A 13,390-nucleotide genomic window follows, 5' to 3' on the forward strand; every position below is an offset into this window, starting at 1 on the left:
TAGTGTCAATTGTATTAAAAATCTTTTTCTGCTTGAAACTCTGTATTTTAATAATGCAATGGAGATCTTTTTTAAAGGTTAAAACCTCATTTAATTTTATGTCTTATAGGGTTTATACTGAGTACAATATTGCATAACTGTAATAATTCAACTGTAAACCTAAAAATGTAGAGCCAATTTTGTAAGAGATGCAGCCTATCTCAGAAAATTATTGTTGATTATGTTAATGCTGATGTAATGAAATGCTTCTTCTAAGTATGTGGTTATTAAATAAATAATTTTTAAAAATCTACGTGAATATAAAAAAAAAGGTGAGTTATAGCTGAGTAAGCTATTTTAAAAAACAAACTAAAAGAATGTCATAGCTGGCACTTCTTGACACATATCTTTTAAACTTCCTTTTTTCAGGTCCCTTTTGCAAGATATGTGGCAAGAAATAACATATTGAATTTAAAAAGGTAAGAAACATTATGTTCCCTTGCATGTGGTAGATGAAGGAAAGAAACCAGAGGAGAACATTTTATCCTCTACAATCCTTACCCAGGGAGGAATTCTAGGATTGCAGTAGTGAGCAGAATGTGGTCAGGGTGCCCACCCCCAGTGCTCCTTTGTCTCTGGCAACTAGGATATCTGCTGACATCTTATCTTCAGGAAGAAAGCACCTGGCAGTCCTGCCATCAATTCACTGCTTTTCTACATGTCCTCGGGCAACACAACTAATTATTTTTTACAAATGGTTGCTTGAAACAAACATCTGACTGTTCTTGATCTCAGATGGCCCCTTTTAAAGTTTACTGGAGGGACAAGTGGCCAGTGCCTCTGTGTGAAATGTGTGTACACAGATAGCTGAACAGAAGCTTCCTACAGAGAAATAAGCAGTCTAGCAGGCGCACCAAGCTCCAAGGGGCTCAGGCACTTGGCACTCAGAAAAGGTTTTTCTGCTGGTTCAGATACCATAGGGGGCAAACACCTAGATCTTCACAAATAGGAGCCGTATTGCTATTAGCAAGGCATCTGCTTACAGCTTTCTCCAAGCAGAACCACAGCTCTTTGTGTGTTTTCCTTCAAGCTACAAGTGAGCAATTACTAGTCAGTCCTAAGGTGTGGGCACTTCTATGTAGAAAGCAATCACTTAAGGTAAAATTGTTTGGTTTTCCTTTTTTCCTGTAATTTTGTTTCCCTTTCAGACATTTTAGAAAATGAAACTCCACTTAATAGTGCAACAGTGGAACTAGGATAGACCACAGGCCACTGTCCTGGTTCAAACCTGACTTTGAACCTTCTTGATCACAGCACGGACTTTTTCATCTTCATTTCTTTTTTCCTGTTCAACAATTCCTCACGCATGCTTGTTTCCAGTTATCAGTGACCTGAGAACACTGATTTCTTCCTCCAGATACTGCATAGAACGGGTGTTCAGACCTCGCAAGTTAGACCGATTTCATCCCAAAGAACTTCTGGAATGTGCATTTGATATCGTCACTTCCACCACCAACAGCTCTCTGCCAACTGCCGAGACTATCTACACCATCTACGAGGTCATCCAGGAGTTCCCACCACTTCAGGTTGCTTTCTGCATTCTAAAGTGTGGTGATTTCCTGCAGAGCCCTTCACCTTGTGCTGGCCAGTGAGGCTTCTTCCCCTGGCTTCAAGCTGTGCTGCAGTGAATCACAGCTTCCTCCAGGAGGCTGCAAAGGGTTTGACAACCCAGCTTTGAGCTTCATTTTGGGTTCTCACCTCTACCTTGACAGAACTGGTTTTTGTCCTGGAGACAGGTGTTTCTCAGAAGCCCAGTCTTGCAAATTTTAAGAAATGAGGCTAAGATTCCTACAGTGCTTCTAGCACATTCTGCCCTGTTCAGAGCCCTCGGTGTACCTTCCAGCATCTCATCTGTTCACCCTATGGAGTCCCTTTTCCCCACATTCTTACTCCCTCACTGGCAGGGACTGTTGCCTCCCTCCTCAGGCTGCCCTTCTCTGTCCCACCCACATGCCGTGCCATTCCCCACACTGTTGGTCATGGATGCTCACTTGTCTAGAAAGCTTTCTTCACCCAGCCATGGTTTGGGCCCTTTCTCCCAAAAAGCCCTCCAGTGGTTGGTGGGCTGGCCACCTTTTTGCCCCACCCTCCAGCTCTTGTCAGTTAATCTCCCCAAAGTTATGTTTTCTCCAGGCATGGTGTACTTATCCAGGGTAGATCCCCCAGGTCCAGTTCTCCATATAGCCTGTTACCTGGCTCAGCATACCCCTCTGTGAGGGCTCATTAACTGACTGCTGTGGCCAAAAGTAATAATAGCTATTTACCATCCTTTGCTTGTAAGTCAGTTACCACTGAACTGATTTCCCCCTTCGCCATTTATGTGAACCCACATGAACTTTTTAACATAAAGACTAGCCAGTATATTTTTATATATAAGTATTATATTCTTCAACTAAAACACTGCAAAGATAGTGTGTATGAGAAAACAGGACAGAAGATGTTAAAATTCAATCCTTCCTTGGTGTTGAGATATTAAATTCATGGTAAGATTCCAGATTTGGTCATGTGCTGATACTGCTTTTATAATGGAAATAATAATAGTTCCTCTTTGTATTCCAGGAAAGAAATTACAGTATTTACTTGAACCATACAATGTTACTGAAAGCAATACTCTTACACTGTGGGATCCCAGAAGATAAACTCAGTCAGGTCTATGTTATTCTGTATGATGCTGTGGTGAGCATTTTATTACTTTGACTTGATGTTAAAGGATGGTAATAATAGCCCGTAATTATTTTCTTACTCATTCAACCATAAAACTAAATTGAGAGTTTTATCTTGTTTCTTCATTGCTATAACATGACAGAACCAGTTGTGGGTTTTTTAGATTTATTTTTATTTTTAATTATTGTGTATGTTGGGGGAACAGTGTCAGACAGTCCCTGGTTAATGCAGAATGGATCACAAAGTTCTTAATTGTATATATACCAAAGCCTTGGCCAGCTTTTCATTCTTCTGGCAGTTTGACCTCAAGGGTCCAGACTTTACTGTCAGTTTCCTAGGGATGTTTTTCCTCCTTCTGAATGCTCTTGATGTTTGGCAGTGCTGGGTACAGAAGAATGCAGATGGGACACTGGCAGCGGCCCTGGGACTGGATGTAGGAGGGCGACAGCTCATTCCTGCTCTCTTCCCCGCAGCACAGTGCTGGCCAGTGTGGATGACATGCTCAAGCCTAGGTTTTAGGGGAATACAAGTCAAAATGCCTCTTTTCCACCGAAACAGAAATACCCAGGGTCTGCCTGTCTAGAGCTGGGTCTCCTCCCCGTTCAGCAAGTGCAGCTTTCCTTAATCTAATTTTGTCATGTCAGGGATTTTCAAGTTTAAAAAATGTTCACTGTGGTCTCGTATGACTTGAAGGGAAAGGCTCTTTATTCATAGAATTAAATGTGCCCTTTGCATCAGGAGCAGTGTGTCCAAGATGAAGGATATAATTGCCAGGATTCGCCTGGAAACAGTATCTCATTCAGGGCCAAATTTGGTATGTCTCATTGTTCCCTTTCTCTTTTTCATCAGACAGAGAAGCTGACGAGGAGGGAAGTGGAGGCTAAATTTTACAATCTGTCATTGTCTTCTAATAGTGTAAGTACTTTCTGATAGTGTGATTACCACTAGCTCTGTGACTCTGCAATGTCAGAAGATGTCACCAATCCTAGCAGTGAGGTAGCAGCTTTCCTCCTGCCACTCACAGATGCAGTTTTCCCGAGTGTTGGTGCCATGGCAACCTGGGGATTAGAAGAGAAAAACTAATGCTATGATCAAAGACTGCCTCTCCATGTGTCCTCCCGCACATGCTGTAATCATTCTACTTTTTCTTGATCACCGGATTCTTCCATTCACAGTTGTTATAAAGCCTGTGCTTGGCAGAGCCTCCTGCTGAGGCCCAGCACCGAGCTGTCCTCTTCTGAAATGGTTTGCGGGGAACCAGAAGGAACTGTGGCACTCTGTGAAGCCCTCTGGGTACCCCTGAACCCACCCCCATCTTCTGACTCTAATTTAGAGTCAAATTATAGCTCTTGCCTTCCTGGAAAAATTCCTACTCCTAAAATCTTATATTTGATCTCATCAACAATAAGGAAAATCTTATAGGGTGTGCTGAATAGCTTTAGTGTCAACTAGACGCACCTGGGTTGAGGGAGCCTCAATTGGGGGATTGCTTCCATTGGGCTGGCCTGTGGCCATGTCTGTGGGGCATCTTCTTGATTGTTGAGTGATGTGGGAGGGTACAGCCCACTGTGGGTGGTGCCACCCCTGGTCAGGTGAGCCTGTGTTGCATATGAAAGCAGGCTGAGCAGGGGCCAGGAGAGCAAGCTAGTAAGCAGCGTTTCTCCATGGCCTGTGCTTCAGCATCTGCCTTCAGGTTCCTGCCCTGAGTTCCTACCTTGGGCTTCTTCAGTGATGAACTGTAACCCGGGAGATCTAAGCCAAATAAACCCTTTCCTCCCCAAGTTGGTATTGGTTAGGGTGTTTTGTCACAGCAATGGAGAAACAAACCAGAACATAGGGTAAGCAGGTTGGCTGTGTATTCTCTACAAATGCCAGTTTAACCTATATTTAAATTAGTGGCTGAACAACAGAAAACAGTATACTTTTGTATATTTTCCTGAATATCTATATAAGGAAAGATTGCTGTATGTTCTGGTTTGGTTTTCAGTGCTAGAAACTGAACCCAGGGTCTCATGCATGCTAGGTAAGAACTCTACCACTAAGCTACAGCCCCAAGAAAAGATTTTATTTAACTTTCCCAGAAGCCTTCTAGTCCTTGATCTGATACTTAATACATTATCCTTTGACAATAACAAAATTCACATGTGGGATAAGTTAAAATGTAATTGTACATAGGCCAGGCAGAGCCTTTTGCTCTTTTGGATGCCTACCATCTGCAGGCATAGTACCTGGACATAGATAAGACAGTACAGGAGATCTGCACAACATATATCTACTCTCCACTCTCTGAAATAATGTTTACAGGTACACATAGACCACAGTTGAAACACCCACTCTCGTGTGGGAAGTCAACCTAGATACACAGGACCAGGAGTTCAGAAAATTGAGCCAGAGGCCAGGCTTGGTGGTGCATGCCTTTAATCCCAGAGGAAATAGGAGGATCTCTGTGAGTTCCAGGCTAGCCCAGTCTACATAGCAAGTTCTAGGCCAGCTGGGGCTACAGGGAGACCCTGTCTCAAAAAAAAAAAAAAAAAAAAAAAAAGAGAGAAAACTGAGCCAGGTTAAACCTTAAATATTTAATATTGGAGGAGATATTAGTGACCCAATAACTTGTTGTTCAGTGCTTACATATGCCCTGTGTGTAGAAATAGTTCTGGGTATAACAAGCACTGAGAACCTGGTTGAGGCTATCCAGCTCACTGACTCCTAGAAGGTTCTTTGAACTAATGCCACATTTGAAACATCTCACAGATATCAAATACTTGTTTATAATAGCTGCATTAGCTGCTAAAATGTCAACTTCTTTTTGATGATGCTAAGCAAAAGAAGCATATTTGTTTTAAAAGGAAAAAATGGGATCTAATAAAAGCATTCTATACCTTCATTATTTTAAGCAAAACTCCAGGTACATTAGAAAAGGGAGAGTCAGTACAAATGAGTCTGAGCTTCCAGCCCAGTCTTTGTTTACAGATGAGCTGTTGGAAACCCAAATATATGCTGAGATTTGTTCAGATTCACATGGGTAAAGACCAGAATCTACAAGTACTAACTCCATTGCTGGCAGATTTTTATTGGGGTGACTTCACATAAGTGCTATTAAGAAAAAACTGTATTTTATTTTGAAAATTTTTAGTACTGGGGATCAAACCCAGAGCATTCTGCCACAGAACTCCATTACCAGGCTGGAAGGAAAGGATACAATCAAAGACACGATCTTTTATGTAAATTTTTTAATTTTAGCATTTTTATTTTATGTGTATAAGTGTATTGCCTACATGTATGTGAGTACACCCGTGTCATACAATGCTGCAGAGGTCAGAAGAGTATATCAGATTCCCCTGGAACTGGAGTTAAGGACAGTTCATAGCCGCCATGTGGGTGCTGGGTATCGAACCTGGGTCCTCTGCAAGAGCAGTCAGTGCTTGTAACTGCTGAGCCATCTCTCCAGCCCTTATGTAAATTTTTATCTTGAACATAGTGAGCAGCTTAACTCTTTGGGGTTTCTAAAAATATAAATGACCAGCCAGGTGTGGTGGCACATGCCTTTAGTCCCAGCACTCAAAAGGCTGAATCTCTGTGAGATCGAGGCCAACCTTGGTCTACATAGAGTTCCAGGCCAGCTGAGGCTGTCTAAAAATATATATATATAATTTATGATTGACTGAATGTGTCAAGCTGTGTTGTCATTCAATTCTTAGTTTTTGTGTACCAATTCATAGGTGAACCAGGCTCTGCCTAAGTGTAAGTATAGCTATAATTTTATGTCTTAATATATTTCCAGTTCAGCTCCTGCAAGTTTTCTCTCTGGTGATGTGTCCGTAGTTGTTCCCTCTTCCTCCTAGTGTGTCTGAAACAGCTTAGTTGCAGCTTGGTCATCCCTAGCACTGCCCTCCTTGGGGACAAACAGTGACAGAGATGGTCAGAGTCTGTCTGGCATCCAGTGTGAGCTGAGGAAATGAAGGCATGGGAGGCAACGTTTTCAGGCTCCCAATAGGGATAGCTCATAGGGAGAGGAGAAAATCTGGCTAATTCAGCTACTATCCGAACAAGTCAGACTTGTGTGCCTGTGGTACTGGAAGTAAGACAGGAAGGTAACCAGAAACAAGATAAATAGAGCAAGATATAATAGAGGCTCTGCTTTACTGACTAGCATCCACTATATGTTTGTATGAATGAGTGGACTGAGTGTCTGAAACATCTCTTTGAGATACTTTAGGCCAGAGTTTGGGGGGTGTGGGGAGGTAATCCTTAGGATTGTGACCACAAAGTCCCAGCTCTTGGAGGTGTGCAGACTCTGTGTACCCCATGGGTGGGAGCACTGTGCACCAGGAGCTATCTCCTATGGTACAATACGTGACTCTGCCTTTTGCCTTCCAGCTATGTCGACTCTACAAGTTCATCGAGCAGAAGGGGGATTTGCAAGACCTAACGCCAACAATAAACTCATTAATAAAACAGAAAACAGGTGTTGCCCAGCTGGTGAAGTACGGCTTAAAAGACCTAGAGGAGGTTGTGGGACTGCTGAAGAAACTTGGCTTAAAGTTACAGGTTTGGCAGCTGTCCTGTGCATCTGTAGTGTTAATAGTGGCTCAAGGGGGGAAATGGATTATATTTTCTTAATGCTAGAATTTTTTTTTTTTTCTGAAAATCTCTGCTTTCTGCATTCTGGAGCCTCTGCTCCCTAGAAATAATTTTGGCATAAATCAGGATTTCTTTGCAAGCATCTCTTTCCTGCTATGCAGCAATTCCTGTAGTATCTGTCTTGGAGAGAGGGTTATTAGCAGAGAGAACTTGGCAGGTCCAGTTCAACAGATCATGCCAGATCTTGCTGGCAGTTTTGTGTTTGTGCTAAACAATTGGAACAGCTGTGGTCCACATTCCACAACTCAAGCCTTGACCATTTGTGTCGCCCTTTGCTCCGCAGGTCTTGATCAACCTAGGCTTGGTTTACAAGGTACAGCAGCACACCGGCATCATCTTCCAGTTTGTAGCGTTCAGCAGACGCAGGCAGAGGGCTGTGCCTGAAATCCTAGCAGCTGGTGGCAGATACGACCTGCTGGTAAGCACACTCCCAGTGTTTGTTTACTAGCCCTGTCTCAATTCTATTTCTCCTCAGCTACTGTTTTAAAATTTTTCACACTAATGCAAAAAATTGAACAAGTAATAAAACTGAATACCTCTGTATCCTTCATCTAAGAATATAAATGCAATGTGAAGCTGAGCATAGTGATGTACACCTGTAATCTCAGCACTTGGATGGCAGAGGTAGGAGGACTCCTACAAGTTCAAGACCAAACTGGGCTACATTGTAAGTTCCAGGACAGCCAGGGTGACATAGTAAGACCCTGTTTCATAAAAACAAAACAGCCAGATCTGGTGGTGCATACCTGTAATCACAGCACTTAGGAGGTAAAGGCAGGAGAATCAGGAATTCAAAGCTAGACTCGGCTACATAGTGAGGTCAACCTTGTCTAGGTTACATGATACTGTCTTTAAAAAACAAAACTAAAATAGGAGAGAAGAGAGTAGAGAGGATATGGTGTAGGTAGCATAGTCAAAGTATACTTATATAAAAATGTCCTTATGAAGGGCTAGAGAGATGACTCGGTGGTCTTACAGAGGTCCCAGGTTCAGTTCCCAGCACCTACATGGAGGTTAACAACCATCTGTAACTCCAGTTCCAGGGGATTTGATGCCCTCTCTGGCCTCTTCGAGCATTACTTGCACATTGTGCACTTACATACATGCAAGCAAAACACTCATACACATAAAATAGTCTTTATGAAACACAGTACTATGTACAATGAATATATACCAATGAAAAATAAATTTTAAAATGCGAGTGAGATGACTCAGTAGGTAAAGTCATTTATTTGCTGTGCAAGCCTGAGTTCAATCCATGAGTTCAATCCCTGGATCCATATAAAGGTAGAAGGAGAGAATCGACTCCACGAAGTTGTCCTCTGACTTCCACATGCATACACACAATAATAATAATAATAATAATAATAATAATAATTTTTAATAGCAATTTGAGGTTTATAGGGAATAGCCAAGATAGTACAGAAACGTCTCTTCCTCCTATGGTTCTAACTCAACCATAGAATAGCATGGGCACAATAGAAATTGGCATGGGCACACTGAATTATTTTATGCCATTTTATCATGTGCAGACTCCTATAACCACAGCCGCAGTCAAGACAGAGCTGTTAAACGTAGAACTCTACTAGCTTCTGAGTGTCAGCATAGATGAAAGGAAGAGCAGCCTCACCTGCCCAGGCCCTGTGTCGGGGAGTGTCTTAAATACTTCTCTATACATGGAGATCCACATCAAACAGTGCTAAACGTTGCCCTTTGAAAGTAAATTATATCCTAGGCATGAGTTTTTTGAATTTATCCCTTTGGGGGTTTTCTCAGCTTTTTTCTTAAATCCATAGACTTCTATCTTTTGCCAGTCCTGGGAATTTTTAGACATGCTTTGTTTGGATTTGTTTGTGAAATCTCACCCTGCTTTTTCCTCTTTGAAGGACTCCTGGGACACAGAAGTGATATCACTGGTTTGTTCCAGGGGTTCTGGCGCATTCCGCTTCACACACTTTTTCTGTCATTCAGGTTAAGTGCTTTCTGTTGTTGATCTCGGTTCCACTGAATCTGTCTCCATCCTGATGTTGAGCTCATCCAGTGACGTTCTCATCCCCACTTCTTTTCATAACGTACACTGAGGTGTCTCTATGGTCACTGCTTTAAGATAATCCCGACACCCACATGATCTTGGTGTTAGTGTGTGTTGTCTTTCCCATTCAGCATGGGACCTTCTTCATGTGCTGCATGATTTTCTCTGGATTCTTGTCTTTGGGGGCTGTGGAGTCACTTAGGTCTTCTGTTCAGCAGGTTCCTCTGGTGTGGACAGAGTTCTGTGTGTGTGTGTGTGTGCTGTCAAGTTATAGGGAATAAAGATCCAGGTTCCTCCCTCTGCCTCCTTCTACACACCCCAGATGGGAGAGTGCCTGGTCACCACTTCCTAGAAGTATCCACTCATACTGTGGTTTGAGTGAAGGATCTGATGGGAGTTTCTGATGGATAGCAGTAAAATCCCAGCTTCCCTCTCAGCAGGGAGGGATGCCTCATTGAAGCTTAGGCAAGGGTGGAAGTCCTGAATCCTGGGGATCCTGACTCCTACTGGCACTGCTGGGAGGTGTTGGGCATCACCCTGAGTCTGATGTGCACTTGGTTTTCAAGTGGAGGGGCCTCGTTATATCTGGAGAAGGGTAAATGCCTGGGCTCCACACTCACCCTTTGCTGGTGGCCTGGTGCTTTTTGTCGGGATGTTTGGCTAGTACAAGGCAGTTACTATCTAAACATTTGCTGGCTTGCTGGGTTGCCCCTGGGCCTTCCACCCAAAAAGAACAGATTTTCTGGCAGCTTTCACACCTATTCCTCTTTGCACAAACAAGGGCAAACCCAGGGAATTTCCCATGTATTGTTCCTCAGATCCTGTGGTCCCTGGCCAGTCTGTCTTCTGCCCATGTTCAGTCTTGTTTGTTGCTATGTGGCAGGATTTTTAGGCGTTCTCAGCAGAAACAGTAGAGAAATGTACACCTACTCCATCCTGGTCGAGAACCTACATAGACCATTTTAAATTACCTAGTAATGTGAAGTAAATCAAGGGATGGACAGGATTAATTTTAGTAGTGCGTTTTATTTACCCTGTTATATCCAAAGTATTAATTCAACAGGTCCTAAAAATTGTGTTCCCTTTTTCTCTTTGGGACTTGGCAGCACATGTCAATCTGGACATTTCACATGCTCAGTGGCCACATGTTGTTACTATCTACCATACCGAACCATACAGTTCGAGATGCAGCATGTGTTACTAATTTTCCTAAGTTTGCATGCACGCTTGCTTCTTTATCTTCATACACTCATATGTCTTTGTCGTTATTGTACCCATTAAGTTTCTGGCATAGAGCTTGCTTTTTACTTATTATTTTATTTTGTTCTGTTTTGAGACAAGGGCTCATGTAGCCCAGGCTGGCCTCAGATTCATCATGTAGCGGAGATTGGTCTTGAACCCCTAATCATTATCATTTAATTTCAGAAGCTCCTGCCTCAGTCCCAACCCCGACTCCACCTGCTAGGTTATAGGCATGCACACTATGCCAGGCTTTTGAGAGCTTGCCTTTTTACTCGTTTTCCTTATAATCTGTTTCTTCTCTGTTCCATAACCAGAACTCTGGTCTGTCCACAGATTCCCAAGTTTAGAGGTCCACAGGCTCTGGGGCCAGTTCCCACTGCTGTCGGTGTCAGCATAGCCATAGACAAGATATTTGCTGCGGTCCTCAACATGGAAGAACCTGTAAGTCCAACTGCTTTCCAGCATGCTTGGAGTTGTCTCTCATTCCTAAGGGGTGCTTACCTTTGGAGCTTACTTTCCCCTCTTACGTACTCACACTACTAATGAGGAATGCTGCTGCAGCAGACCCTAGCTAGACTCACTTCCATTCACTTCACTTATGACTCCAGCTACTCACCTTAAGATGGATTATAGACTAGGTCCCCCAGTCTGCCCCCAGCACTTCCAATGCCACTTGTAAGCCCAGCTTGTTTTATCTGTGCTTCTGACTGACTGGAAGTCAGGGTTCTGTTGGCTGACTCTATCCCTAAGGAGACATAAACAAATGTCTACTCACCCCAGATAGAAAACCAACAACAGACCAAAGCAAGGATACCAGCAAAATCCAACGTGGTAAACCAATGAGTCATATTAGGCTTACTTACAAGAGTATGGGTGAGGGATTACTTATAGGCATAGAAATAACCCAAAGACATCTGCATCATCCAAAGCCCACTCCAGTATGAGCCACAGCTCACCAAAGCAGGAAACCTGGAGCTCACTGCATAAACTACAGGCAGCTCAACAGGTTGAACAGGCAGCTCAGTTGGTCTGAGCCTCTTCTAGGCCACTTCACTGGTCTGAAAGTTTCTCTCAGTAGTCCTTAGGACTTATATATGCTTGGGAAGGGAAAAGCCTAGTGAATCCCTTCAGTCTTAGGGACTTCCTGAAACTACTGAGTTGTTTACTCCCTTTTAAAGCATTTTATTGTTTGACCTCAGAGAAAATTGTTACACAACAGGTTCCTGTAACCTCTTCCTTGGCTCTGATTCATTTGTTAAGAGCAAGTCACAGAACTCAGAGAAACACTTATATTTACTGGTTTAGTATAAAGGATATTACAGGGACTAGAGAGATGGCTCACTGGTTAAGAACACTGGCTGCTTTTGCAGAGGACCCAGGTTCAGTTCCCAGCACCCACATGAATGGCTAACAGCTATCCTTAACTCCAGTTCCAAGGGATCTGACACTCTCTTTTGATCTGAGCATTGCATGACAACAGGTGCACTTACATACATTCATGCAAAACATACACATAAGAATAAAATAATAAAATATTTTAGAATGGATATTACAAGGAGTAAAGGTGAAGAGATATCCAGTACTGGCCCTTCAGGAAGGAACACTTCTGGGGCTTCCACAGGCTGCCCTTTGGGAACCTCCTTCCCATTCCTCCAAAGCACTCTGAACCCTGCCCTTTGGGGTTTTGTGGAGACCTCATTGTATAGTAGGAATGATTATGTCATCAGTGCTCCAGTTTCAGCTCCTTTCCCATCCCAGATATTAGAGTTGTGTCTGAAAGTCCCAACCCTTTAATCCTGCCTTAGTCTTCCCAGGGACTGAACCCCCATGTCAGTGATTTCATTACTGTTACAGAAAATTCTTCAGACAGCAAAGAGACCAAGCACACACCCAGGAGAAAGTCAGAAAGCTTGTTTATTCCTTACTCATTCAGGAGGTCTCCATTAAGCAACAATTAGCTATTAGATTCTGGGGCCCCTATCTGTTGTACAGATGAGGCTTTTATAGTCAGTTTTATACCATCATTTTATTTTTTTCTTTTTAAAAACTTTTATTGAACTTTTGTACATTTCATACAACAACAGTTCTTTTTTTTCCCTCAGTTACTCTGCATTTTATTTTATTTTTTTAAATAAATAATTTATTGAGAATTTCATACATGCATATAAGGTGTTTTGATCAAATCCATGCCCACTAACTCCTCCCATATCTCCCCACCACTTTTTTTTCTGATAACTTCATGTACTCTTTATTCTTCTTTGATTTACTTATTTATTTTTATGGGACTTTTGGCTACTCTAACATTTCCCCCTCTGAAGAGGTAACCCTAAAATCTTTTAAGGATTAGATACACGCTCCCAAATATTTTTGACATTTTTGGCCTTTGGAACAGAGTATGTTACTAAGAGGCCTAAGGACATTTTGACTTTTAGCCAAGAAACTGGCTACTTTTCTTTGGGGTCCTTTTACCCTAACTGCCTAACAAATTCCTACATCCTATTCTTTTCACACCATCCTCTAAAGGGGTTACCCAAATTGCCAATAGGGAATAGGGACGCAGACCACTCTTGGCTTCTTCCATGCTGAATAGGGACGCAGGGTGAGGCACTTGGAGCACCCCTGCAGTGGATCTATCTAAAAGACTCCCACTGAAAGTCCTTGAATCACTTATAGGAGATATGAAGGAGAAGTAAAGGCTAGAGTAATTAGCTTTACAAGTTCTAGACAGGGAATCCATCACTCTAGAGTCCAGCCTTGGAAGACAGAAAAAAA

The 13,390-nt window shown here is 42.6% G+C and overlaps 1 protein-coding gene across 3 annotated transcripts in view; it reads left to right on the forward strand.

The window, feature by feature from the left end:
• Eif2ak4 (eukaryotic translation initiation factor 2 alpha kinase 4) overlaps window positions 1-13,390 on the forward strand; it is a 115,612-nt gene that overhangs the window by 81,786 nt on the left and 20,436 nt on the right. For all 3 annotated transcript variants that reach the window (XM_029567909.1, XM_008842309.3, XM_029567910.1), the window contains 7 exons: window positions 409-458; window positions 1,397-1,565; window positions 2,599-2,715; window positions 3,553-3,618; window positions 7,081-7,251; window positions 7,628-7,762; window positions 10,952-11,059. In XM_029567909.1, the coding sequence (XP_029423769.1) occupies window positions 409-458; window positions 1,397-1,565; window positions 2,599-2,715; window positions 3,553-3,618; window positions 7,081-7,251; window positions 7,628-7,762; window positions 10,952-11,059 (816 nt within the window). The remainder of the gene's footprint in view (window positions 1-408; window positions 459-1,396; window positions 1,566-2,598; window positions 2,716-3,552; window positions 3,619-7,080; window positions 7,252-7,627; window positions 7,763-10,951; window positions 11,060-13,390) is intronic.

This window comes from Nannospalax galili, unplaced genomic scaffold, assembly GCF_000622305.1.
Source record: "Nannospalax galili isolate Female #2095 unplaced genomic scaffold, S.galili_v1.0 scaffold1400, whole genome shotgun sequence".
Taxonomy (NCBI): Eukaryota; Metazoa; Chordata; class Mammalia; order Rodentia; family Spalacidae; genus Nannospalax; species Nannospalax galili.